This window comes from Sylvia atricapilla, chromosome 3 (genome assembly GCF_009819655.1).
Source record: "Sylvia atricapilla isolate bSylAtr1 chromosome 3, bSylAtr1.pri, whole genome shotgun sequence".
NCBI lineage: Eukaryota > Metazoa > Chordata > Aves > Passeriformes > Sylviidae > Sylvia > Sylvia atricapilla.
The window spans coordinates 76103302-76130030 of record NC_089142.1 but is presented as its reverse complement, the minus strand read 5'-3'; the positions used below and the strand labels follow the sequence as shown (position 1 = coordinate 76130030).

General features: G+C 39.5%; 1 protein-coding gene across 1 annotated transcript in view; it reads left to right on the top strand.

Moving 5' to 3' along the window:
- Positions 1–17514, top strand: part of PACRG (parkin coregulated) — a 212781-nt gene extending 195267 nt beyond the window's left edge. The window contains exon 6 of the mRNA XM_066315853.1: positions 16345–17514. Coding sequence (XP_066171950.1) covers positions 16345–16499 — 155 coding nt within the window. The 3' untranslated portion in view covers positions 16500–17514. The remainder of the gene's footprint in view (positions 1–16344) is intronic.
- Positions 17515–26729: the final 9215 nt, after the last annotated feature.

Genomic DNA, 26729 nt, shown 5'->3' with positions numbered 1-26729 from the left:
GATTAAATACTTTTCCAGGGTAAAGTATTTCTCACCTATCTTAATGTTACCTATCATATGATTTGAGTATTTTTCAAAAATTAATTAGACTCACAGCAGCTCAACAATCTCATTTACTCCTAACCTCACCCCTTCCACTATGATTCATGTCCTATTTTCTTCTTCATAGCTGCTTTTTATAGTGAATATGAGGATACTAATTTGAAGTGAGTTTTCAGCTTTGTTCAGAAAGTTGAGGAAATTGTGGTCAATCTAACGTTCTCTGACAGGGAATCTGAAATCTTTTGGTCTGTTTATTGAATTAGCCTACCTTCTGCTCCCATGAGCTTCATTTTTCAGATTGATAGATTCGTTATTAATACAAAAGAGAACAACTGTGGATGGCAGTCTCCTCATGTATAAATATATTCTGCAGCACATGGGGAAAAACATTTCTTACAGGACTTTCACAGATAGAGTCCACATCTTTGCCTCGCAATTTTAAAGGATAACAACAGTCAGTGATTGTTGTACTTCTGTTGAAGTAATATAAATTTCAGTAATTCGTTCAGGCAGTTTTCAGTGAAAAAAGGGGGACATAATCATTAGACAACGGGCTCAGGTACAGCTTTAAAGTCAACCTCAGGTGGGAAAAGGCATTTTGTACAAAATTTTTAACTATTCAATCATTCTATGATTGAATGCCAAGCTATCCAAGTGAACTGCTTTGGTGCTCTAGCTAACGTAAGAATGCATCAGTATAAGGTGATAGGTTGGAAGATGGTAGATTTAGCAAAATTTAACTCAATTGTCTCTTCTTGTCATTTTCTATCTTAATAGAATGTGAATTTGTACTACTTCTGTATTTTAAGAGCTGATTCACCTGAGACATTGGGACAGGTGAAAGCTGAGAACATTTTTGAGATAAATAAACAACATGATGGAACTATTGACACTTCAGAGATTTTGGACCATCAAAGTTATTCCCCAATCAAAGTTATTCCCCAATGAAAGTAATCCTGCCAATAGAAGTATTTATTTTAAAGATGTTTCTCAAAATAATTTTTGAGAAAATCCTCAGAACATTTAAAAAGAAAACAAATATATAAATACAGTATGCATTCCTTAGATTTTCCTTGTATTCCTGTAAGAAGTGGGGCATTATAGTTCCCTTAGAAAATCAAATACAAAATCCAATTGATTTCTTTTACTATTGAATAGACATTATGATACATTAGGGAATTGATGTCCATCTCACATTTTTAATCTGCTATATAGAATATTTGAGCTGTGTGCACAGCATCCCAGTATTCCTTTGTAGTAGACAATTTAAACTATTTCAGGGAACATATGCATTATATATGAAATACTTAAGGTTCCAGCTGAATAAACACTCACATTTGCCATCAGTTTCAAAGGTCTACAAGTAGACTTTGTGCACAATTTAAAATGAAAAATGTGTAGTACATGCATCTGACCTTTTTCATTTAAAATGCTATTCTGCCTAATCTAAATTATATATGGTTTGGATCTTTCTATATTAAATAATTGTAGGCGGAAGGGTGATGATTCATATGTAATATTTCTCCACAATATATATTTATTGGCATTCAAGCAGATTTTATTATCAATACTTATTGTACCAAGTGTGACATCGTGTCAGGAACCCTGAAGTATTTCAGCACATATGGCCAGTAAAGTTGTGGCTAAAGCCCATTAACACTTTCCAAGGAGAAGTGAAATAATATGATACATTGATGTTCTAGGGAAAAAGTACGGAGTTTAATATCAAGGTATTGGTTGAGGGAGGGGGTTTGGCATGCAGACTGGGTTTGGGGGGCCTTTTGGATGGGTATAATTTTTTTTTAATATAAAATCCAATTATATTAATTTAAAAAGAATTTTATTAGCATGTTTTTATCAACTATGGCTCAAATGCAATCTTAGTTGTTTAAATTGAGTACTTAGGCTGCTAAATGAAAGCACATTCACTTGCTGCAAGTACTCATTTAGAAACAATACAGTGTGAATTAAAACCATATAAGTAAGAAATGGTTGTCTGACATAGGACACTGTTAAAATATATTTCTGGAAGATATTGCTGATGATGCTGAAGTCAATAGAGTGATTTATTTTTTTCTTTGTTAAAACAATGTGATTTCCTTCAAAATAAGCTGCATGGCACTAACCCTTGTGAAAGTAAAGTGGCAGATTTTAGAGCTGTTCTTGCAAAGAAAAGAATGATTGCATTCTGATTTGCATTAATGTAAAAAGATCACTACACGAGGAAGAAGTTAATCCCACTCCTATTAACGCATCAACCATAAAAATGAAATAATGACATTTGATCTTTCAGTGAATTCAGTGAATTGAGTTTAGTAGAAAGTCAACCTCATCACAGCTAAGTCCAGCACTGGCCCTGCTACTCTAATTAGACTTCCACAATATTAGTTTCTTTTTTCCCTCATCTTTTAACTTCATTTCCCTTGACTGGAGTGCAATTTCACCAAAATGTAGTAGACTAATCATTAAGTGGCAGCAGGACAGAGACTGAAACTTTAAATTGACAATCACAGCAGTAGAATACCAGAAATTTATAGAAGCATAACCATTTCTTCTGCTGGGTGTGTGATAATTGTTTTTCTGCTCATTTACATCCAGAAGTAATTAAGCTCTACAACAATGTACCACTGTAGTGTTGGTGCAAAGTCTGCTGTTTGGAGGTTATGCAGAGATTCCATGAAAACATCACAGTGGGAACTGTTGTTCATTTGCATTGTCACTTCCTAAAAATTTGCAGAAACATACCCTTGAAAGAATTAGGTCACACAAAATGTGGCCTAAGGGCTTCTCCTTTCAGTTTTCTCCTGTGGAGTTCTGCAGCTGATGTGATAAAAACCATTCTACATCAATAATTTTTTGAGTTTATGTTTCCTGAAAAATTTATTTGGCTTATGGAAATAAACCAGCTTTATCATTCAGTGGGAAAATTTCCTTGTCTTTCCTTCCAGACCTGATTTCTTGATACAAATGCGGTGATGTTACAATGCATGTAAAGTTGTATAATAAAAGTTGGCAACTCTAATATCTTCTGAACCTTCTTCAAACAATTGTAGTCAAAACCATGCATTAAAAATGCATGTCATAGTAATGTAAGAAAATGGTAACAGGAAGCTTTGCTTTCCCTGGATATTAAAACTTGCATATAAACAAATACAACTTCAAAGTTGAGAAATTTTCTTTCTCATGACATTTTTTACCAAAGTTCCACAGTGTTTCATGGTCACATGTGCCTTTTGCTTTTAGAGGGGTAATGGATAGCTGTTGTTTTCTGGTGCTATTGAAAATATGAAAAAAGAGCTACAAGATAACAACATAGCTAGTATTTTTCTTATTGAAAATAAGCTAATTAATCACTGTAGTGGGCAGAGAAAAGCTAACTCGCTCTCTCATTTACTGTTCTGAAACTCATTGATTTACATGGTGAGGCATAACTGTAGCTGGCAGCAGTATTATATCCTTCATTTCTTAATACTTTGTATATGCTTGCTTCTCTAGTTAGGAAATGCTTTGATATAAATAAACACACTTTAGTCCTGATTTTGCAATCATTTAGACATTTTCATGACAGTTTCATGAGTCAGGCCTCTATATCTGCTTACAAAACCACCCTTTTATGTACCATGAGCTTTATCTTTTTGAGAAAATTTGCATGAATTTTATTGAATTCCACTTTCCAAAGCTACTCATACATGTACTTAAATATTTTCTTTATCTTTCTGTATTTTCTTCTCTTTTTTTTGATTTCATATATTTTGGGGGTTATTTTATGGCATCATCTCACCTAAGCTTACAATAGTATAGATGATTCAAACATCTCATTTATGCTTGTTCACTTTGCCTTGTGGTCATAGACTTTTTTCTGGAATATTCAGAGAGATCTCATGTAAGTACAACGCAGAAAAACCATCTTTATATAATTTGTATAAATTTTGCAGTACAATAATATCTTTAACTGTTATTAAAATATAAATAAACAGTCAAGGAATAAGCTTTGGATCATTTATTATATCTGTAAAAACATAAACAGCCATAAATAAATGAAGATAGATTCAGAATAACCATCTGTTAGGAAGTTGAAGTTCAAGTCAAAACACTTAAAAATTGGCACTGTAGACTGTATTCATGTAAATATGCATGTAGACATTTAAATATCTAGCCTCATGTACAGATGTTCTGATTCACTGAAGCCTTCATTTGAGAACTGCTAAGGGCTCACGATCAACCCACTCAGGTAGCTGCTGAAAATTGGATTCAGGTGCTAAACTTTGTGTTTCTCTGAAATATTGGCACAAGTTCATAGTCTAACAATAGATCTGTCTCCACAGCTTCTTGCTTGCCAAATCATAACCACAGAGGTCACCAAAGCCTTTCTCCGTGAGTAAATGATTTGATAATTAGGTGAAATCTCCCTGATAATGAAAGATGCAGATTTGAAATCACATAGGCTGGGCTTGTTTCCTGCTTCCTGGGAGGGTGCTTCATCATTAGGTTTTCAAATTATAAAAACTAAGGCAGTCATTGCTGCCCTTGCTCATGTACGTTTTTGCCCGCCTTCTTAAAAACACTGGGATTAATGGGCCATAAGGTTATTCTTTTCTGTAAATCTTTCTCACCCACCCTCTCAACTCACATAACTTTAAAATTCATTGTCTAAATTCAGTCAAACTGAAAAAGGGGCAGAGCTTTTGGAAAAATAAGCATCTGGGCCAGAGAGAGGGATCCAAATTCCTATCCTGGTGGGACAGCTGTCTGTAGAGTGTGCAAGAGATACAAGGTGTCAAAACATGCCTTAGCTCCCAGCCTCTCTTAGCTGGTAGAACTGGTGGGAAACAAATTGTCATTGTGGAGAGGTGTAATGCAAAACCAGCACCCATCCATGGGAAACAGCCATCACTACAGTTTTGTTACACAACTTGTTTTAAAGTCATTCAGTCACACCCAGAAGGAATGGCAATAGCTATATAACATCAGGAAAGCTCCTGGGTTGTAGCTCCAGGCTGAATGCAAATATTTAAGTCTCAGAGAAAAACACCTCTGCTCCTTGTTCCCCACTGGCTGCCTCTGTGAGACTCACTGATCAGCGCTTCAGTCCCTTGAACACTGCTCTTGGGAATCTTGCTCCTATGATATGCTGAGAGTTAACTTAACACAGTCCTACCGAGTCTCTTTCAGAGCCCACAGAAATTAAGTGTTGCAATTCCTGACGTGGTCTAAATTTCTGTTCTGGCTGTAAAACATTTACACCACAGTGTTGTCTCCTGCCCTGTGTCTCTAATTCTGCCTGTGTTCACAGTTGTCTTCTGTGGATGTGTGAAGTTAAGTCAGTCTGTTAGCTGAAAATTGTGAGTGCTATTATTGTTTGTCTCCTATAAAATCAAGTTCTTATCTTCTTGTGCTGTTTCCCCTACAGAACTAGAACCATGACCCCAGTTTAAGCCATTCTGGACTTCTAGATAGAAATAGATGACAAGGGAAAGCATATATGAATAAAATAATATTAGCCTGACTTCTTCAGTGTCTTCTCAGGAATCAGTGACAGTGGTTATAATCTCTGCCAGACAACTATCAGCAGTTTCAGGAACTGTTGAGGCAGATGGCTGAGGCACTAGATCTGATAACAAGCATGTCTGAACTAACTGACTTTTCCGCATTTTTTGATATTAGGTAGAGAGAAAAGCTTATGCCTCTGTAAAATGAGGATGTTACAAAACCAGCAAGAGATTTCTGGATTACTTCTTTTTTTTTTTTTTTTTTTTTTTTTTTTTTTTTTTTTTTTTTTTTTTTTTTTTTTTTTCCCCAATCTATACAAGTTAAGGAAAAGAAGACAATAGGAGAGGTCTCAAGCACTGAGAGGCTTTTGGCACCTCTCTTCTCACGGACTGGTAACAGCTTCAGTTCACCTCCTCCATCTTATAAAGTCAATTCTTTAGCTGATACACACATTCCCGTAAGAGCCCTATACAGTTGACATTCCGTTCTAATCATTTCCCAAGCAGACTTGGGAGTAAGTAAGTAGGGGAGATTCTTGCTCATAACTGTAAAGCAAAGATATTGGGTTCTAGCAACAGATGTGCAGATAAGCCTATCTACCCCTTCACTGTGTTTTGCTACAGAACTACAGCAGAAAGTGAACAGGCTTAGATATAACATGTTAATTGGCATCCCATGGGATATTGTAAGTTACACTGTGGAATAATTATGCTAAACCATAACGCATATATTATTATAAGTTAGAACCTGTATGAAGCATACTTTGGAAAATTAACTAGCCAAAGGAATGTCCTTGGCTTCCCTTTCTCCACTTTCAGCTTTTGTTTGTCTTCTACTTCTCCTGTGTCCACATTCTTCTCCCTGGGACAAGCAATGTCTATTTTACTTATCAGTCAAGCACTCAATAAACTTTGGCTGTGTTAGGACAAGTAATTCAGGAGGACCTTTCCAGATACCACCATCCAGTGATGACATTTCTGCGTGACTCATGAATTTTTTCACATGATTTTATTGAGATTAATGTATGGTATTCTTTTCCCTTAAAATAACATCATCATTTCCTGCAAAATCATCATTCTGTGCTAGCTGCTATTGTCCAAAAATGCTCAGTGATATTTTTCTGTGCAGAATTTTCTTTTTATTTTGAGGTAGCACTTCCATGGGTACCAACTCATCACTGCAGCTGCAGAGTTGGGTCAGAAACCTGTAAATTCACTACAGATATTAGCATTAAACAACCAAGGAGATGAAACAGCCATCTGTGGTCTGCTGGAGAGAAGTGATAAAGGAATTTTGTGAGATGTTACTTGTTCCTTCCCTCTGGAGGCTGATCCTATCCACTGAGCAATAAGCATTCCAGGAAAACTTCAAGAGAGTATTACTCTTAAAATATGTCTCACTTAGATATTAGTCACACTGACTTCCAGGTTATCTTTGCAAGGTGTCCCAAATTTATCTAAAGCCCCCTCTCATGACTTTCCTTCATAGCAATGGACATTTCATTGTTATTAATGTAAAGCTGATTACAATGTGTGCATGTACTCTTAGATCACCCAAGTGTGAGAAAGCATATTTAACTTGCCAGGAAAGAATTTTCTTGACAGCTTTTTACTTTTGCTCTTCGTTATAATACATGAAAATGCAAAGTTCAAATACTCAAACACATTGTGCTCTGCTGTGCTATAGAACTTTTTTCTTGGCTGTTACAAAGCTCTAGGCTGGCCTGAGCTGGCCAAGAGCATTGAGTCATATCACTTGCCTCTTCTCTTGTCTCTTCCACACTGACCTGACATGCTTGTGTATGTGTGTGTATGAGCTGCTTTCCTTCCGAGGCTGAGCAGCTGTGGGCTCGTCAGGCACCAGGGCTGGAAGGACTCTAAGATGAGTGAATGGGGAATAGGGAACTAAGATTGTGGTTACAAAACGTAGCGTGCTTTAGCAATGTTAGAGGACAAAAATGGTCCTCTTTGCCAGGATTGGCTGGAGAATGATAAAAGACAAAAATTCTACTCTCGTGCTTTAAAGTGCTGGCATGGCAGCAAATCAGGATGGCAAACACTCAAATGACCACTGCAGGGGAGATGAAATCATGGAATGTAACTACTTCACTGCCATCAGCTTATAGATACATGATATGTGCAGCAGTTTCGGACAAGCAGCTACAAATTCACCTGAGAAGCAAAGATATTTTCCTTTTAAAGCATGACTGCTCAGATGCACTGCTTTTGTGATGAAGTGGACAGATATTAAGAGAAGTATTACAAAGTGAACCAGAAATGCTGCGCTGTTAGCAGTTGGAGGTTGTCTCTGTTAGAACACCTGTATGATCAGTGTTAACCAGGTTCTAATTCAGTGCTCAGCATGTCTTGTATCCTGTTTGCACACAGAAAAGCCATTTTTACTCCCATGTGTAGTTCTAGAATAGATTTTTAAAAGTCTTTTTTAAAACAGCTTTATGGCATTATATGCTTATGGATGATTGCAATTCTTCAGGCGTAAGCAAGTAAGAGCAGCAGTTTTTTCCTATATTCATACATACTAACAGTAAAACTGTGTCATGAACATTGGAAATCAGAAAAATATATACTTCATTCATACTCTTATAGCTAGGACCTTTGGTTATTTTTTATTTTTATCAGAAAAAATGCTATCTGGAATGGGAAAAATAAACTTTTGTTAATAAGTTTTACTGGAATATCTCCATTTTCTTAAAACAATGAAGAAATGTAATCAAGCATAATAAAATAAATATATAGGGTATTTGAAAAATGTTTTCCTTTTAAAATATTGTAATATATGTCAATACTAGTTTTACCTTAAAAACTTACTAATTATTTCCCATCCTATTGTTTTTATACACACTTACTGTATGCAATTACTTCTGTGTAACAAACAGTTGTATTTAGGCTGCACTAAAATGCTTGTATTTTAATAACACTGTGATCCCTTTGTAAAAACATTAGGAGCACATTTTAATTAACACAGCCTAGTGTCTGTGATGTCTTTAGTGGCACAGTAAACAATGATTTTATATGAGATAGTAAAGAAAGTAATCTTTTAAACATTGCATGAGTGGCAAAACAAAAGGTTTTGCTGTGTATTGCAAGAGTGTGTCAGTCTACTAAATCTTAATAAGTGGTCTAAGTCAGGTTACTGACATGTAAATATCAGTCACCTGGTACTGGTGTAATTTAGACAAGAAGATTGAGTGTTTTCCCTTTAAGAGTCACTAATGAAATAGTTCTTATTCACTTAGCTTTTTTCACGCTTAATTCAGGTTCCTAATGCTCAAAAAGGAAAAAAAAAAAAAAAAGAAAAGAAATCAGTCAATGTGGTTTATATGCAGTTTCTACCTTGCTTTCAAAAGGCTTCAATATACCCAATTCAAAAGCCTTGAATCTGCAGAAATACCATGCCTGGGGGACATAACTTCCTTTCTCTTTTTATCTGTTGTGCATTCCTGTAAGACTACACATTATGATACATTTTAGTTGTATAAAAATTGACTTTTTTACGTTTGCTTGAAAAGCTGTTATGAATTCAAATATATGCTTTTTTAATGTAAAATGAATAGCTGTTAAGTAGCTTTTGATAAGTATTTATTTTTATGTCCTTCATAAAAAGGAAGCAAATCCACATCATAGGAAGGCCATTTTTTTAATCTATAATATGTAATAACTGGAAAAACAAAGGAAGAACAATCCAAATACCGAATTCATTTACAGAGATATATATATGTATACATAGCAAAAATATAAAGACACACCAGGAGATATCCTGATCCTTATAAATAATTTTTATTCCACACACATGAAAAGATTTGTTTTTTCATGGTTTTAATTCCTTTTGCATTAGTGATGCTATATTTGGATGAGAAATTAATGGGATGAACAAACATATTTCACATCAGTCCAGCAAAGCTATGCAAATTTTGCACACACAAACATGATTTCCAGTTAAAAAAATATTATTTATTTTGTTCTAGCTTATATGCATCTAAAACAACTGGCAGAACATCAGATTCACATAACTGGTGAGACTCTTGTTGCACATTAAGCGTGATATGTGACTAATATATTGTTTTGTAACATTAAACATTGTCCCAAGGCCAATGAGATGTCAGCCTCCAAATTCCATTCCCCTGTTGAGCATACTATTTATCTAAGATTATTTAACTCTACTTTGTTTGATATTGATCTGTAGCACTAACATAGGCAAACTTCAAAGTCTAAATTAATTGGAGAAGTTTAAGTATTTACAAGGGAAAAATATTCCTTTTTTTGCCACATTGATATGTTTGCTAATAAATTTTATTAGAAAACCTGTGGTTTCTTTTTCATTCTTGTACTTCTATTAAAAAAACAGCAAAAAAACCTCAAAACCTGGGCTTAGAATTATCTCTGATATTGATAACATTTCCTGGAAATGGAAAAACTGTGATAACAGCTGCTGTCTTGGCTCATTTTCATTTGGGTTTTTGGTTTGTTTGGTTTAGGTTTTTGTTGGGGTTTTTGTTTTGGGGGGTTTTTTTGTTGTTGTTTCTTTTTTTTTTTTTTTTTTACTACAGCTATTTGCAAGTGGATGCAGCTATCTCTAGTAAGCTTACATCATTAGTAAAACATCATTTCCATGTTTCCTGTCCAATCAGAGCACTTCCTCTACTTGCTGACTTGTTGACTTTCTGTATAGTATTTATAGTAACAATGCTTTCATTTTACTATAAATGCTTATTTGTGAAATGACTAAAAGCTGGCTGTATATGGAAGATAACTATAGGAAGAATCTGTATTTTATGCTAAAGCAAAATGCCTTCAATGAGAATTAAGAAAATCTTTTCTAAGACATGATGAGCTGAAATGTCTCTATATTAATATTCTTTTTAAATTCCAAGCATACATGCCTGCTTGGATTGAAAATTTCTTGTTCAATCTCTGCAGTACTGTGGCACTGTAAAGTGATAAACACTCAGCACTAGTGATGGAAAATAGAAGGAAGAGCCAAGTAAAGCAAGAGACAAGAACCTCAAGTGTTGTTAGTGTCAAAAAACAGGTCTGTGCTTATTCAAAGGTTTTGCTATCTTAGGTTATGTTAATACATTCAGCCTTAATGTTTTTAAGTGCTTTGAAATATACGTGTTAATTTGAGCTTTTAAAATTACGTTTCATGATTTCAAATCACTGTTAATGAAATTTTATAAATTTTTTAGCCAAATTTGTGCCTCTTTCCTTGGAATAAGATTAAGCTTCCAAAAGCAGTGTTATATATGTGCTAAATCTGTTACTACACTAAAAGTTTAAATTTATTTTGTATCAAACAGATAATAATTCTCCCTATGATATTTGAAACTCCAGCAAGTCCCCCTTCTTGAAACACATGTTCGTATTTAAGGAACAGCACTCTCCTCCATCACATTTGAAATGGCTGGTGAAAATCTCTGCCAGCCCAAGGGGATCTCTGCACCCTTTCCTATTCTGGGACTACTCTGTGCTGAACAACTGCAGATATTCCACCCTGAGCAACCTGACCTAACTTTGGAAATGGCGCTGACTTAGAGTGGAGCATTTGAACCAGATGACTCCAGAGGTTCCTTCCAGCATAAATTATTCTATGAGCTCTTCTTCCCAATACTCTAGCTTTGGGACCAGCCTACTTGAGGCCAGTTTGCACTTTGTGTGTATATAATCTAGACTTATCCTAAAGAACATTCAAAACTGATGTTCACATTGTTCTGAGCCTTCACAAAGGGAACATGAGGTTCTCTGTGTGGGTTAGTAACAGCCAGAAGTCGTAACCTCCTGGTACTTCTTCCTTGCCCTGAGTGAAATGAGCTGGAAAATGTCCCACTGTTTCTTAGCAGACAGGAGGGGTTTAGAATTCTTACCCTGTGACTTCTCACAGACTTTCAGTTAAATAACAGGGAGACTGAACTACCTCATCCTTCCTGGAGCTGACAATTTCAAAGCACAGTTCTGAGTCACAGTGATAGGAGTGGTGCAAAGGAGCCTTCCTCTCTCTCCCCACACTGACTCATAAGGGTTTTCATTTTCCACTCCAGTCAGGAAGCCAACACATTCTGTGACAATTAAATTTATCCTAACAAGAAGACTTTGAAAGCTTAATTAAGCTCTGAGCTGTACCTGAGCAGTGAACTTACATGATGTGAACCCTGACCCTGGCATGCCAGTCTGTAGCTGAAATCAGCTTCCATTTATTTCTTGGTATTGGTGATGACTCCTAGAAAGAAAGAAAGCCCTGAAATTTTCCCCAGAATGTTTTAATGCTAGTTTGTACTGCTTAACTGCATTTTGTTATGTGACAGGCTCAATGGCATTGCAGCTGGGATTTTTTGTTTTGAAGTAACATTCAGGTTGGCATGTTGCATTCCTGTAGTCATTCTAATTACTGAAAATATGTGTTGGTTTGACTAGGGTGAACTGAGGCACTGAAAATGGATTTTTTTCATAGTTATATTTTACCATAAATAGTACTTTCATTATTGACAATAGAAGTTGAGAATCCTGGTTTGTGACTGATACCATCCATGACTTGAAAGTCACTTTACCTTCCAGTACCTTTGTTTCTGAAGACTCAAAAGGGTGGAATGATGCCTGTCTTTCCAAGTAGTTTTATTGATTTGTGTACCAAAAAAAGAAAAAGAAAAAGAAAAAGAAAAAGAAAAAGAAAAAGAAAAAGAAAAAGAAAAAGAAAAAGAAAAAGAAAAAGAAAAAACCCACTCCAAACCTTTTTACCCTTTATAGCAGAGCTCTTTGTTAACTAGTAGCACTTCAAAAATTTCTGCTAAGATCCATTTGTTCCAAGACAAGGTGAAATACACAAGTGTTACCATATGCATGTAAAAACAGTAAAGAAACACTTTCATCAGTAGAGAATAAAGGAATTACATTTGAGTTACAATTTGATTAAAAATGTCATCTAAACTGGGGACATGGGGCTGTCTTCACAGTCACTTCAGAAATTTATTTAGTGTTATTCCAATACTAAGTATTCCTCAGATACTTATCATTTGTGGGAAATCTAATATCCCAAGGCCTATGACATTCCTGCAACAACAGGTGTGTGAAAACCCTGACTTTAATTTGTGTGAAGCAGAACTTTTGGGACAATCACCACCAGAAGCAAGCTCTGGTATCTGTGAAATACTTACAAGCAACATATTTAGGGGATTAACGACTCCTCTTTTTGATATCTGGCCTGCCTTGAAGTGAAATCTAATAAACTAAAAGAATGTTTTGGACACTTTCAGGTGCTAACAAATGTCTGGAGTTAAGAATAGATCTGAGTGAGCTTTAAGGGCAGATTTACCTTTCTTGTCCACTCCAGGATGTCAAAACTGCCATATCAGGCCTTTAGTGCATAGAGAGAAACTTGCATTTTCTTCTTTAAAGCAATAATATTTTATGATTGTAGCATTACCTACCCGAGTGAAATTTTAAGATGAAATGACATGGAATACAAATAACACCAGAATTTCTTTAATATCCCAAATCATGAATAGAAGCATGTCTAGACTCAAATACAAACCACCTTTTATAGCAAAATTCAAATCCTCCTCTGTTCCCTGCCAAAGGCTGAGTTCAGTCCCTGAGGGCCTGAGCAGGGTTTCCTTGGCTACAGCAGCTGGCATTGGCAGGGCAGGGAGTGCTGCTCCTGGCCTTGGTGTGCCGGGTGATTTCATCACCTAACACAGGTCTTGACAGGTGCAACGACTTCCACTTCACTTTAAGCACCATAAAACCTTTGGTGCATGATTTGGGAGATTGAGAAGTAACTTTTTGATCCAGGAAGGGGTGGGATCAGGAATCCTGATTGTAATCCTCTAGATCTAGTCCTTCAATGCCTTCTAGTCCTTCTAAACACAAAAATAACATTTGGTCTGAAATGAATTCTTGGTGCATGCTGAATTTGCCAGACATTTCACTTTGAGGCAAAGATATGACAAATGTGCTTCCTAGCATTTTCACGTTGATTTATTCTTCCTCACAAAGGACAACTTCATAAAAAGTTTGAATCAGATCCATGTTCACACTTTACATATGCAACATTTTTGTGGCTGACAAAGCTGGCTTCTCAGGCAAACTAACTTGGAAATAAATTCAAACCAGAGAAGGGTATGCTGAGACTGCTGTACTTCAGTGCTTTTTTTTTTTTTTTTTTTTTTTTTTTTTTTTTTTTCCCAGCTAATCATCATTATTATTATGAGTAGATATTTACCCATAGGGTAATCTGCATTGGGCAGATCATTCTGACTCATCCATTTAATGGATGTTGTCCTCTCGGGTTAATGATTATCTTTTTTGTGTGAAAGCTTCGTTAGTGACTACAGAGGATAGCTATTTTAGTACTCTTACCAGGTGACATCGGTGCTGACATAACCTTTCTAGTATTGTTGGTTGTAGCTTGTGTCATGACACTAGTGTGAATTGTGGCTCTCTTGAGGATACAAACCTTTATATAGCACAGATGGTCTGTAGGAAAAAAAAAATGTACTGAAGGTACGCACATCACACATTCAGTCTTCCCTTGCAGACTTTTCCCTTTATCGCTGCCTCATACTCTTAAGTACCTTTTAATCAAGCATCTAAGATATTTTTTTATACAGACAATGTTCTATAATAAAGATTGCGACATGCAAATCTGGAAAATACCTCTGCTACCAGCATTATCACAGCTTCTCATTGGCCTCCCCCAGACTTCCTTAGAAATGTATCACCATTACTTCTAGACAGCTGATTTTTTTCTACTACTTCTTTGAAAGAACGATGAAAGCTGTGTAAGCTCATTAGCAGAGCATGTGTGTAGGCTTAAAATTACAGATAATAGACATATGGTTGGAAAATCAGTAATTCCTTTACGTATTTGCCAAGACTTAGGTCAAGGTTCAGGGTTTCCTTTGCTCAAACTGGTGAAATCAGAAATACCTCCAGGTGTTCAGGGAGAGCTTGCAGTGCACATGCAAGACAGGTGAGGAGGCACAGTTATCTCAGTTACTTTCTGCAAGAGCAAGCCATGCTTACTCTAAATTGCACCCAATTGTGATGTGCTTTTCTTTTTGCACTGTTTTTTTGTATAAGCCAATCCTTTTTTTAATAGTTCTTGGTGTTTTCTATGAAGTCTCATAATCTGTTATTTGTAACATTACATTAAGTTCATTGTAATAAATTTTGATGTCACAACCCTGGCTTTTCATGTCAGTGAGATTAACAGTTAATGTATTGGAAAGTATTTGTGTGCTTGAAAGTTATCATAAGTTAAAAAAAAAAACCTTCCTTCCCACTCAAGAAGCACAGTCCTTGTAAGTCACATCTGTATTTGTACATTCATTTAATAAAAAGTAAAACTACATAAATGTGTGTAAGCAGTCAGATATTTAACAGAAAAATTCATCAAAAAGACAATTTTTGGCCCAGGCTCACCAGCTGTTTCTTCATTATCATGGTTCTTTAGATTTTGCTGGTAACAAGCCCATGAGCTATAAATTCAGACCTTTGGGCTTAGATCTAAGAGAGGATGTGAGGATTGGTGCAGTTGTGCATCTTCATGGCATCAGCCTGGGGATTTGGAAGCAACAATGGGGGCAAAAGTCTACCCTTGCCTTTGTGTTTGCCCTGTTTCAAATGTGAAAGGCCAGCACTGCCAGAGAAGTTGCATTGTCCTGACAAATGGGTCTTTCTCTGGCTGAGTGAGAGTGCCACAGATTGTTTGAGATGTTAACATGGGCACATTGTCACCGCTGCCCAGAGTGAGGCCACTGGCTGCTTACATGAAGACTACTCCACAGCAGTGTGACAGCTCCCCGCTACACCAAACATGGTCTCAGTACATTTTGCTCCTTCCAAATTATTTTATACATGTCTTAGAATATATATTCAGATACTTTTTCAGATGCTTTTCAGAATATTGTTTTAAAACCAAATGAAAAATATTTTCCTCCTTTGAATATCTCAGCAACTTTGTAGGTGAAGTTATTTCTTACTGTTCTTATTTTATTATCACAGTTGTTCACACTGATTTTTAAAGAATTATGGTCTGTGTGTATGAGCATGTGTCACCCTTGCAAGTCCACATTAGAGAAAGCAGCAGTAAATGTTACTGTATCTGGGGACTGCAAAAATTTTTCCTTTTGACATTGACTTAATTTTGCACATTTTTCAGGAACCTGAAACTGAATGAGTGCCATGTTATACTCCAAAAATCACTTTTAGCCAGTTCCCTCTATCAGGAGCAACATGAGTGTGTGAATATGATGACTAATATGGAGCAATCCCTAACTAATAGCTATTTAAGATTTCAAACCATAGCAAGTCTAGATTAATTAACTTTTTTAGAAAAGTGCTTATGCATCTGGCAGTAGAATTTTGTCTTAAATAAGCAACGCTGAAGATAAAGAAGTAATGGTTTTAGTGGTTTTAGAGGTGAACTGTGAAAGAGAGAATCCATATTCATCTTCTAAAAGAATGTGTTTATTTTTCAATAGGATTTTTGGTTAGATACTGAAGTAATGCATGCATAAATTTTGAAAGCATGTGAAGCTGAAGCCTGAACAAAGCCTTAAAGAGATACCAAATCCATCCTGTTTTCATATTCAGCTCTGTTTCATGTCACAGAACAAAGTTTCTAGTAGAGGCACAGTAATTGACCAGCGCAATTTCCTATGTCATTATTTTGAAGTGTAAGACAAAATTCAATATAATTATTTTCTTCTTTTCTTTTTTTCTTTTTTTTCTTTTTTCTTTTTTTCTTTTTTCTTTTTTTTTTTTTTTTCTTTTTTTTTTTTTTCCTTTTATTAACCAGTTAATTTAGGTGATGGGATAGAATACAGCCAGCAGAAGCGTGAAAATATTGGAGTTCTCATTAAAGAGACACTGGAACTCTTTGAACGCTACGGTGGAGAAAATGCTTATATAAACATTAAATACATGATCCCCACTTATGGGTCATGCATGTAAACTGAATTATATTAAATGGGATGATTCCATCTATGTGTGCTCTAAAAAAACTGTATCTGACTGTGTATTGCATCTTGTTAGTCCTGCTTTATCTTCTCTACAGCTGCTAAAATAGTGGCTTCTGGGGCATTGGAGTGTTAGCACTATTGTGAACCAGGCTTTCCAATACATAAATAGTGTCTGTTCCTTTGATTACAATGGTGTACTGTGCTTGTTTGTTCCCTGAAAGAATCACTCCTTTATAACAGAGCTGACTCGAACAAGAATCTGAGTTAAACCTTCACTTGTGTAGACAATAAAACTATAATTTTCATACGCGATTCAGCAATCGCTGTTCTGTGTCCGCTTGCCCTGAGGGTGATGTCAGAGGCTGTAACAAGAAGAGTTTATGCTGACTGCTTAATAGGTGTTTGTCATGGAAGAGAAACACCAGTTCAGCAATGCCTCTCTAGCAGCTGTGCCGAATAATGTGCCCTGACATACAATAAAACTGTTGAATGTATATACCAATTGCAGCAGGAAGATTTATATTTTCCATTATACAGCACTGTCATTAAATTAATCCAGGTTTCTTACACGCTCCTGTTCTCAGTTTCCAGGTGTTTACTCATGGAACTTGGGTTCCTCTTGGTGAACATAAGGCACAAACACAGTTGTGAAGAGAAGAAGCCCAGAAAAAACTTGAATAAATCAGATGGAAGATACAGCATACAGAAAGTATCAGTCCCTAGCGACAGTGTTAATCTGGGTAAACACAGAATATACACCTACATTTTTAAAGGGCACTTGGTGTTTATGTAACTACAAGGTTGTTATTGCTTTTCTGTTATTATTGTGGTGTGCATATGTGCAAACAATGTAATTATTGTTGCAGGAATCCCCTACAATTTCCTACTCAGTTAGTTTCTCCCTTCCTACCCATAACACAGAACTGATACAATCATGGATTTAAGCAAAGCTATTGAGTTTTACTTTATTGCTTTTTAAGCATTTCTCTGGAATAAACCTACAAAAACCCCCACAAAACAACAAAGCAAACACTCAATTCTCAAGGACAACCATTTAAAATTACTGAGTCAGCTCAAAACAAACCAGAGATATATACTTTACCTTAAAATATGAGATTTTTAGAAGTGCTTTAAAAGACTTTAGGCTTATCTGGCTTTTATTATGTTTTCTGGAGCTCTTCAAATGTATGCAAGTTGCACTTTCAAGTGTTTCACTGTAACTGCTAAGAGCCTGAAATACACTCCTTGGTGTTAGACACGAGACTTTTTCCAAGTGCTTATCCATATCCATATTCACACCTTACCAGGCTTGCCCAAGTGAGAGACACAGCCCCTACGCTGCCCTGCTCTCTTGGATGCCTGCTGGAAGTGTGGGGAGCACCTTCCCACCTGCTGAAACTTTGGGCCATATCTGTCATTAGATTGACATTAAAACTCGCCTTTTTCTGTTCTGTGGCATCTTCAGCCTGAGGATTTTATTTTACTTCCTTCTCTTTCCTGTAAATGAGGGGAAAAAAAAAAAATTTATCTTCCCACCTCTTTGAGTGCACCTTCAAGTGATGCCATCCGCCCCTGGTCAGCCCCCTCCAAGGCTGCTGGAGGTGTGCCTTTTTCTCAGGCCCCAGTGGCATTTCTCTTCTGTGTGTTTTTTTTTTGTTCTTCCTGAGTTTTGTTTTACACAATTTTTCCAGGGCTACCCTCAAGTCCCTAGCGTTAAGACGAAGTCTGTCCTGTGTCCGACATACACCTGTGATGGAAAAGTACATCTAAAACTCTGCCTCATGTCTAGAGTATTGACAAATCTTTCACCTTCTGGGCAGAAAGGGAAGTGAAGCCTGGCTGTAGGCCCGTGCCTCTGGAAACTCAAGAGCTTTGTCTTCAAACCTTGCAGCACAGAGGCTAGCTGGAATATGCCAGGGCGCACATGTCTTCTCTTCCAAAAATGCCTTTCTTCACAGCCACCCTGGCAATATCCACAGAGCCTTCACTTACAGCTTCTCCCCATTTGCCTTGCATTGTCCCTGGCACCAATGAGCCATACTTTTTCATTTACTGACATCTATGGATTTGGTAACTGTGGCATTGCAGGTTTCCCATGAGTACAGACTGTGCTGGAAAATTGCAGCTCAGAGGGAGCTGAGTTATTCAGCTCGGAAACAAACCAAGCCCTTCATAAAAGGAGAATTCCCAGGCCACCTTTCACTCCTCAGCTATTTGTATTCTTTCCTTAAGAGAAAGTCCAGCACTGCTCTTTGCCTGAGATCAAAAAGCTCCTCAATAGCTGGCTCCAGTTCCCCTGACGCTGGGCTCCAGCCACAGAGCCCCTCGCAGAAGGGACTGTGCGGGAAAGGGTTCTCAGCCCTGCGTTTTCCCCATCCCATCACCCCTCTGCATTCCCAACAGCTCTGCCAAGGATGAGAAGTTTCGGGCTCCTCACCAGCCTTTGTAATGCTGTTCCCTGGCCCCCTCTTTTTGCATCCCCTCCCCTTCAGCTCAACTAGGACAAGACTGCTGGCTGACAAAGAGACACCATGGAAAATGGGTACTTTGTGAAGCTGCAGACTTGCCTGGGCCTGATGCCCTCAGCCTTGTGCTCCTTCTTGGAGATTTCTTTCACAAGACATAGGTTCAACAAGGGCTGACCTTATGGCAAACCATAAGGGCAATAGAGGACATGCATATTCACATCAGGAAAAATAATTTTATAGAAAAGTGCTCTTATTTGCATGTTCAGGATGAGAACATTAGCCTCCATCAATACTACTCCTATGTCTGGTCCATTGATTTAAAGGTGAACATTCTCCCATAACCTTATTATTTCTAGGAGCTGGACTGATAAAAGGAAGCATGATAAAAGCCACAGGTTGGTAATTTAGAAACACTGAGAATAAAACTATTTTAAGATGTCATTTTACTAAGTCAGACTGTAGGCCTTCCAACCTTGACAATGTCCCTTTGAGCATGGTCAGCAGCATATTTATAGGCAATTACAGCACAGCTCAGAGCACCTTATAAAGCACAAGATCAAGGACTCAGGTGCTTAAGCATACAAGTAGTATTATGTTATTCAATACACTACTTAGCTATTTTACTATGCTGAGAAAAAAACACCCTATAGTTCAAAAATAGTAACTGCCTCTCTTTTGACCACGTCATGTAATTGTGGTCACTGATGCTAGGGACAAGCCAATCAACAAATTTTAATTGTAATCAATCAAAAGGTACTCTGGGCCAGGTGTTTCAAGGGGTATAAATTAAGTGTAGCAGCATTAAGGCCAATTTGGCTTTTCAGAAGTGATGTGGCTTGTGCCTTACGTTGGGATCTTCTGCTGCTCTCTAGCTCTCCAGTGATGGTAAGGTAAGGAACAACAGTGAATGAGTGTGTGTAACATTAAGTTGTAAGTGCTGGTTTTCTGAAACAACCTGTTTGGAATATCTCTGGTTTATCTTAGTAATTAAGTTGGCTGGCAACTGTTGAGCTTGAAGAAGAAAAAGTATGTCATTACATTAGGGGGGAAAAATGTACCTTTGGCTGCCTTTGTCATTCATGATTGTGAAAACAACCATCAAATAAAATGTTTTTGAGGATTCCTCCCCAAGCCTGTGTAAGGGAGCTCTGTAAGCTGTGTCAGAGTTTAGGGAACTCTGGCACTATGAATTCTGGCAGGTGCGGCAGAGCAGTCCCCGTGCAAGCTGTTGATCCACGGAACACTCCGAGTTGCCCAGCTGAAGGTGAGCAGGGGCAGGGGTGTCTGGGGCTCCTGCCCAGCTTGGGCTGGGGCTGCCCGGGGGCTCCTGCAGAGGGGCAGAGCCTGGCAGAGGAGGGAGCAAGATGCTGCCAGCACTGGTGGCAGGGAGCCGGAGCCAGGCTTCTCTTTGGTAGCTTTCCAGTGTTTCAAAGAGATGGAGCTGCCAAAAAAGTTTGAAAAGAGCCTCCCAGGAGTCAAATACAAAAGGGCTGTGGGAAGTTGTAAGTGGGAGGGAAGGTATGGGACCGTAGCTGGGAGGGTGTTTGTGCGTGGGGTGCAGGGAGGTGTAGCTGCAGCCAAGCAGGGCAAAAATAAAATGTTAGAGCAGACACTATGTGCTTTCTTAATCCTGTCTGGAGACCCTCTGACTTCCAGAAGGGCATTCTCCAGTCTGAGGGGCTCTGCAGGCAGTGGGGCACATCACATTTTACCACTCATCTGTAACATCCTGTGTTTTCTGCCTTTAAATAAAAGCAGCGATGTTTGTGGGAACTCCATAAAAAGCCTGTCTGCTTGCAACCTCTCAGAGCTGCTTTGTGCCTCCTGGAGACTGGGAGAGGAAGGTTTATGCCCTGGCAGGACAAGAAGTTCCCTGCCCTGGCCCCATAATCCTTCCGGCATGTGAGGGGAGGGAAGGGGAGTGTGTGTGGTGGGGCATATCTTAGCTGTTCTTGTTCTTGCCGAGCAAATCCAGCCTGGGTATGTCTGTGAGGCTCCTTGCTGGGAGCTCTCCCCTCCTTGGACAGTACATGGTGGCTTCTGGTGAGGTGGCTGGAAGCCTGCTTGAGCAGAGGCAGCAAACTGCAGCCTCAGGGAGGAGAGAGCATGTTTCTTGCAGAGCAGGGAGTCAGCTTTGTGCTTCAGGTCCCATTTGTGATGCCACAAATCCACAAATACGTTATTTTTTTTACTAATGTCACTCAGGAGTAAGTTGAGCAGCTCTCATGAACCCTGGCTTACAGCCCCCTGTGGTTTTGGTGTGGGGCTGTGTGTGCAGCAGGACAGGGTCAGTGTGCCCAGAAGTGGGTGACACTGCTCCCCTCTCTGAGCTTCCCCATTAGCAGCAGAAGCACCTTATCTTGGCCACCCTGCTGTGGCACTTTCCAATCAGGAATGTGCCCTGAGTTCCCTTCCTCAAGGGGAAAGGAAAGGCTGCTCAGTGGTTTTTTAGCCGTTGTTTTGGGGTGGTTTTTTTTGCCAGTAGAGCCCCTCACACAGAGAAAATGCCTTAAGCTACAGAAGAATGGGCACCTTCATGGAAGATAAAGCTGAGGGCACAGCTGTGTTGGCAAGGCTGTCACCAGGGGCATTTTTGGGACCATGCCCTCTCTGCTGCTGCTGTGGGCACCCACGCACAGGAGCCCTCTGCATTTGCTGTGGTCTGGTAATCCTGGCTGCTGGGGGTGTGGGGTGAGAGGGGATGAAATGGAAACTAATCCTAGAGCTTTCCAAATACTGAAAGAGGTTAAATCCTGGCCTCCTTATTCTGCCTTGGTCAAGGTGGATTAATGCATTGAGATAATAGGAAAAATGGGAGCACCTCAACAGAGAGCGCCATAATGTTGGATTTTGTATGACATACCTTAGTTTATTAAATGGTCTCAGTAATCCAAACTTCCTCTGTTCATCTGTATCAGTACAATGCTTTTGGAAAAAGAAAAAAATCAGAGGTTTAGGTTGTTGGAGGGCAGAATGGAGTCAGCTATATACCAGCTTGCTGTTGTAGCTTGCTCTGCAGCAGTCGGAACATGTTGCTTGTGTTATGTGCCACTTCTGTAGCCATGTGATGCACAACTTGGTAGAAATTAATTTAACCTGCCATACTTCATGTGATTGCAGTTAAGTGGACGGATGCTTTTGGTAGCATACCCCTCTGCAATAACTGTTGCAGCCACTGCAGCTCTGTGACTGCCACAGAATCATTCTGATCTTGTGTTAAATCACATTGCTCTCTGATAGGGGCATAGTGATCAAAGAAACCCTGTGCACAAACTCCTCAAAACACAAAAGATTAAAAGAAATCTCAAGGAGGTCTCCACATCACAAGCACAGCCTGTCAACAACATGTATAGCAGTATTGGATGATGAAGCCCACTGGGTATAGGCAGGAAAAATTAATGTCTGACATAAAGCATCTACCTCATGTTGCACATTATTGCGTTAATCGGGGGCCTGCCTTTCAATGTGTGGTCCATCCAGTTTTGTATCCAATTTCAATTTATGTTTTCTGGGTGTAATTCCTAAGCTCTTCCCTAAGGAGCAATTACTGAAAGGCAGCTTGGCTTACCTAACTCTCGCCCTAGAAGGAGGGAATGATATCCCTGCATCTGGCCATCTCCATCTTGTGCATTAGTCTCATTACTTCATTTTCATGTATTTTTGCTTCCCGCTTCTCTTGGGTCCCTGTGGTGCTGTGCTGAGCTGGAAGAGATGCTGTGGGAGCTGTGTGGGTAGGGGGAAAGCTGATGAGAAGAGTCTAGGAGTGAGCAGATATTCCGGCAAAGGCTTTTCCTTGACAGTTTATGTTCTGGAAAATGTGAGTTTTGGGGAACTTGTGTCTCTTTCTCCCAATACATTGCAGCATTATGAAGGAAGGAAATGGAGGAGGCCTTACTGCAGAGATGTTTTGCCTCAGCTACTGTCCAGGGAGCAGCTCTGGGGTGGGAAACATTAGCTCTGCTGCAGGTGGGTGACAGGAATTGAGAGCAAATGGTGGGAAGCTCTTGCCTTCCCACCATTTGCTCTCATTGTGAGCACTCAGAGGCTGCATTTGTTGAACTTTTGGGGCCCCTGCAGTTGCACATTGCCACCCGCTGCCTCTCTGGGCCACCATTTGCTCCCCAGCTACAGCTTGGGTTCTTCCTGCGACTGGGAGTTTCCCGGGTTTTCTTTGGCAGAGCCTTCCTAGGCTCTGCTCCTGAGGAGGGCCAGACAGGTGCCACACTGCTGTGATATGAGGCAGCCTGGGACTTCTGTGTCCCTTCCAAGGCGTGCTTGGAGCTGCTGATCCTTCTAGAAGGGCAGCACATGTTCAGCAGCCATCTTTTCCTCCAGGCACTGCCATCTCTGCCCCAGTGTACCATGGCACCATCCTGCCTCGCTGGATGGGATGTTGTCAGCATCAAAGCTAGGGTGTCGCCAGGCATCATGGAGCTGAGCCTTGCTCCTCCTAGCCAGTGGCACAACCTGCTGAGCCTCTTTTCCCTTTTCCTTCGTGGGCTGTTGGTGGTGTTTTCCCAGGCTGGAGCAAGACTCTTTCCCAGCACATGCTGAGCAAGAGACTCTGAGGTGGGTGGTCTGCAATTCCCCACCTCTTTGGAAAGGAAATAAATTCTTCCAGGGGGTGGGGGAAGAACAGAATCTAGCAGAAATAGTACTTTAAACCACTACTGTAAGCCCAAAGATAAACCTCAGGTCCCTTTCAAAATGCTCTTAGTATAGGAAGGGTAAATACCTCAAAGCCCTCGTTCAGCCCCACATTTCACAGTGTGAATTATTCCTCAGCTATTAACTGGAAGAACTTCATGCCTGACACATTTTTTACTAACACTGAATCATCTATGTCTCGTACAAAGGAAGAAATTGCTACTGCACTGCCTCAAGAATCAAAGAAAAGGGAACATCTGCTCTAAACTTCTTGCATCTGATTATTGCTTGCTATGCATTATTACTTACAGTAGTAATGTGACTAAATTAAAGCTTTCTTCTCTTGTGTGTGCTTTTTATGCATTGCTTTGGTATAAAATGTGTGGCTTGCTTCAAATCAACCTACAGCTAAAACTATGTCCGCATAGAGCTGAGCCCACGTGTACTAGGATGCAATTAAGGACACAATTGGAGCATTCTGAAAGATTGCCTTTAAAAGGCCTTTTGTTCACTCCCCCATAGGGGCTGGGTGTTATAAGCACGTTAAAATGCAACATTAAGGGGGGGAAAAAAAACCCTCTGTGAAGAATTCTGTAGAAGCAAAGCTATGTTCTCTGTAGCTCGGCAGCTGTCTGTATTCAAAGGTTGAGGAATGGCTGGTGTTGTGAGGGTGATGATAGTTTTGATAGGAATCCCCCGCATCACAAGAATGTTCCTAATGAAGGAGGAAAAGCCCACCAGAGACATTCCAGGGCTGTGAACCTGCAGGCAGCCAAAGCCAGCATCCGAGCTGCTCTGCACAGACAACAGCAGCAAATCCAGCTGCTTCTGCAGAAGAAAGAGTTAGTGGTTATTTTTCTTTTCCTGCCTTTCTGTAGTGCATGCAGTCTTACCAATGAGCTTAATTGATTGAAAAAAAGATCTGGAAAATAAAGCTCTTGAACTTGCATGCCTAGAAACCTACCAGCATCACGTGCACAGCAAAGGCCACGTATCTCACAAAATACCACAGCATTGCACAAAGGAGGTTTAAGAGCTCCAGTTGAATAAAGCTTTCTCTGTGAAATATTGTTATGGATCTACAAAGCAGTTAAACCCTCCTTGGGAAAAAAAAGTGTTCATCCCTCACAGTGTAGTGGCAGCAGTGTAACTACCACTGAGGCCTCATTAATAAGGTTTTTCTTTATCAGTAGAAGGAAAAAAATTGTTATTACAGAAAACAGCTTTAAGTTAGTAAATTCTGACCATTTGCTTTTAAATTCTATGTATGTAAGTATATATATAAAAATCTGTGTAACAGTGCTCTGGCCTTCTTTAAGGGATGGATCCTCTTACTTAAATCTAGTAATGAAAATAACAGGGCCTAAATTAACTTGATAAGACTGTTTTCTATCAATAATTTTGCTACTGACATAGTGCAGGATTGATTTTTGTGGTCTGTGTTATAGCAGCTTTTAATTATAAGACAGCTTTGGTACCACATGAAGTCGGATAAATGAGCAGATGCAAACTCTACAGTGTTTTTAATACATATTATAATGATAGGTTTTTTCTTTTCAAAGAAAAAATAATATTCCTCTGTTTTCAGTGGGGTTTTTAAAATCTGTTACTCACTGAGCATTTTTTGGCTTCTTGAGAAGATGGTTGAATTGCCTTTGCTCAGTAGCTTCCCTTCAAACCCATGAATGTTTTCAGCTCTTTATTACTATTGTGCAGGATTGCATTGTATTTTCATGTCTCCCATATTGCTATAATTATGTTTGGGGAATGGAGATGGACGGTCTGCTGAGTGTGTGATTGGTTTCTCCACAGCCCTCACTCAGGGCTGTTTTCTATAATTTAATCAATAGAAGGCAGTTGTACAAACAATAGTTTTTAATTTCCAATTTCAGTTTCAAGTTTCTCATGAAAATTATTTTTTTTAATATATAAAGCAATTTCATTTGCTTTGTCTGAGACATTTTGTGGCAGTTGTTTCCCACTCCCTCCTGTGAAACCATGGCACAGACCCTCCTGGGCTGAGTGGTCCATGCAGACACATGCACCTGCCATCCTGAAGGCTTGAGGAACCTACCCTTCCCTCATAAACATTCCAAAATAAACCCTGAAGGGCAGATGCTGCCCCTGAGGTGCAGAAATGTCTGCAAACTTGGCTGAGAGTAGGGTGAAACACACTGTGTGCTGGTCCCAACTTGGAGCTGGGCTTATGGACCGAGGATGGGAGATGACCTCAAAGCTGTGGCCTCCAAGGAGGTCAATGAAAGGACCTTTCCCAGGGCCATAGGATGTGTCTAGTGGCCACCTTCCCCAGCTGTGTGTGGCCCTGGTGGTGGTCAGGCAGCCCTGTAGTGCCCACCAGCCTGCTCCTGGCAAAAGCAGATGCTCGCTGTGCCCAGCATGCACTGAGCTGCCAAAGGTCCTGCACATCTGCTTCCTTCCTGCCACAGCAGATGGTTCCACAGCCGGGAAAAACAGCTGGCAATTGGCATCAGCCAGGCTTGGTGCTTGGGAGGAGGAGGATGAAGCAGCAGCAGCAGGGCAAGTGGTTGAACACAGTGATTTTTAATTTTTTTTTTTTTAACAAGGGAGATGCATGTGCTGCTTCTTTGCACTAGCTTTGCTCTGGGCAAGAACAGGAATGATGTATGTGCTGCAAATACCGGGAGACTGGGAAAGAGCTGTGACTGCTCACTTCCAGTGGCCCTGCTCAGCAAAGGGCCACTCTCTCTGTTATTGCACGGTGGATGTGGTGGAGCATTATGGTGGGCAGGGCAGGCCACCACAAGCCCTCCTCCTGGGGGCTGGTGGCTCCTGGGGTCAGCCAGCTGAAACCCAAAGTGCTGCTGTGCAGTCGAAAGTGCTGCTATTTCTGCTTTTAGCTGAGCAAACTGCAGTCACACAGAAAATGTGTGCTGGAGCAGAGGGTGAAACCCAGTCACTTGCTCTAACAAGTGCTGATGCCACTCTGCTGCCAGACCTCGTCCTTGCCTCGGCCTCAGTGAGAGTGAAATGGGGAAGCAGGGCTGTGTGACTGCTCTGGTTTCAGTTCAGCACGGACAGAACAGGCTGTAGCTGCACACAGCAACAATTGCTGCTACATATTGCCC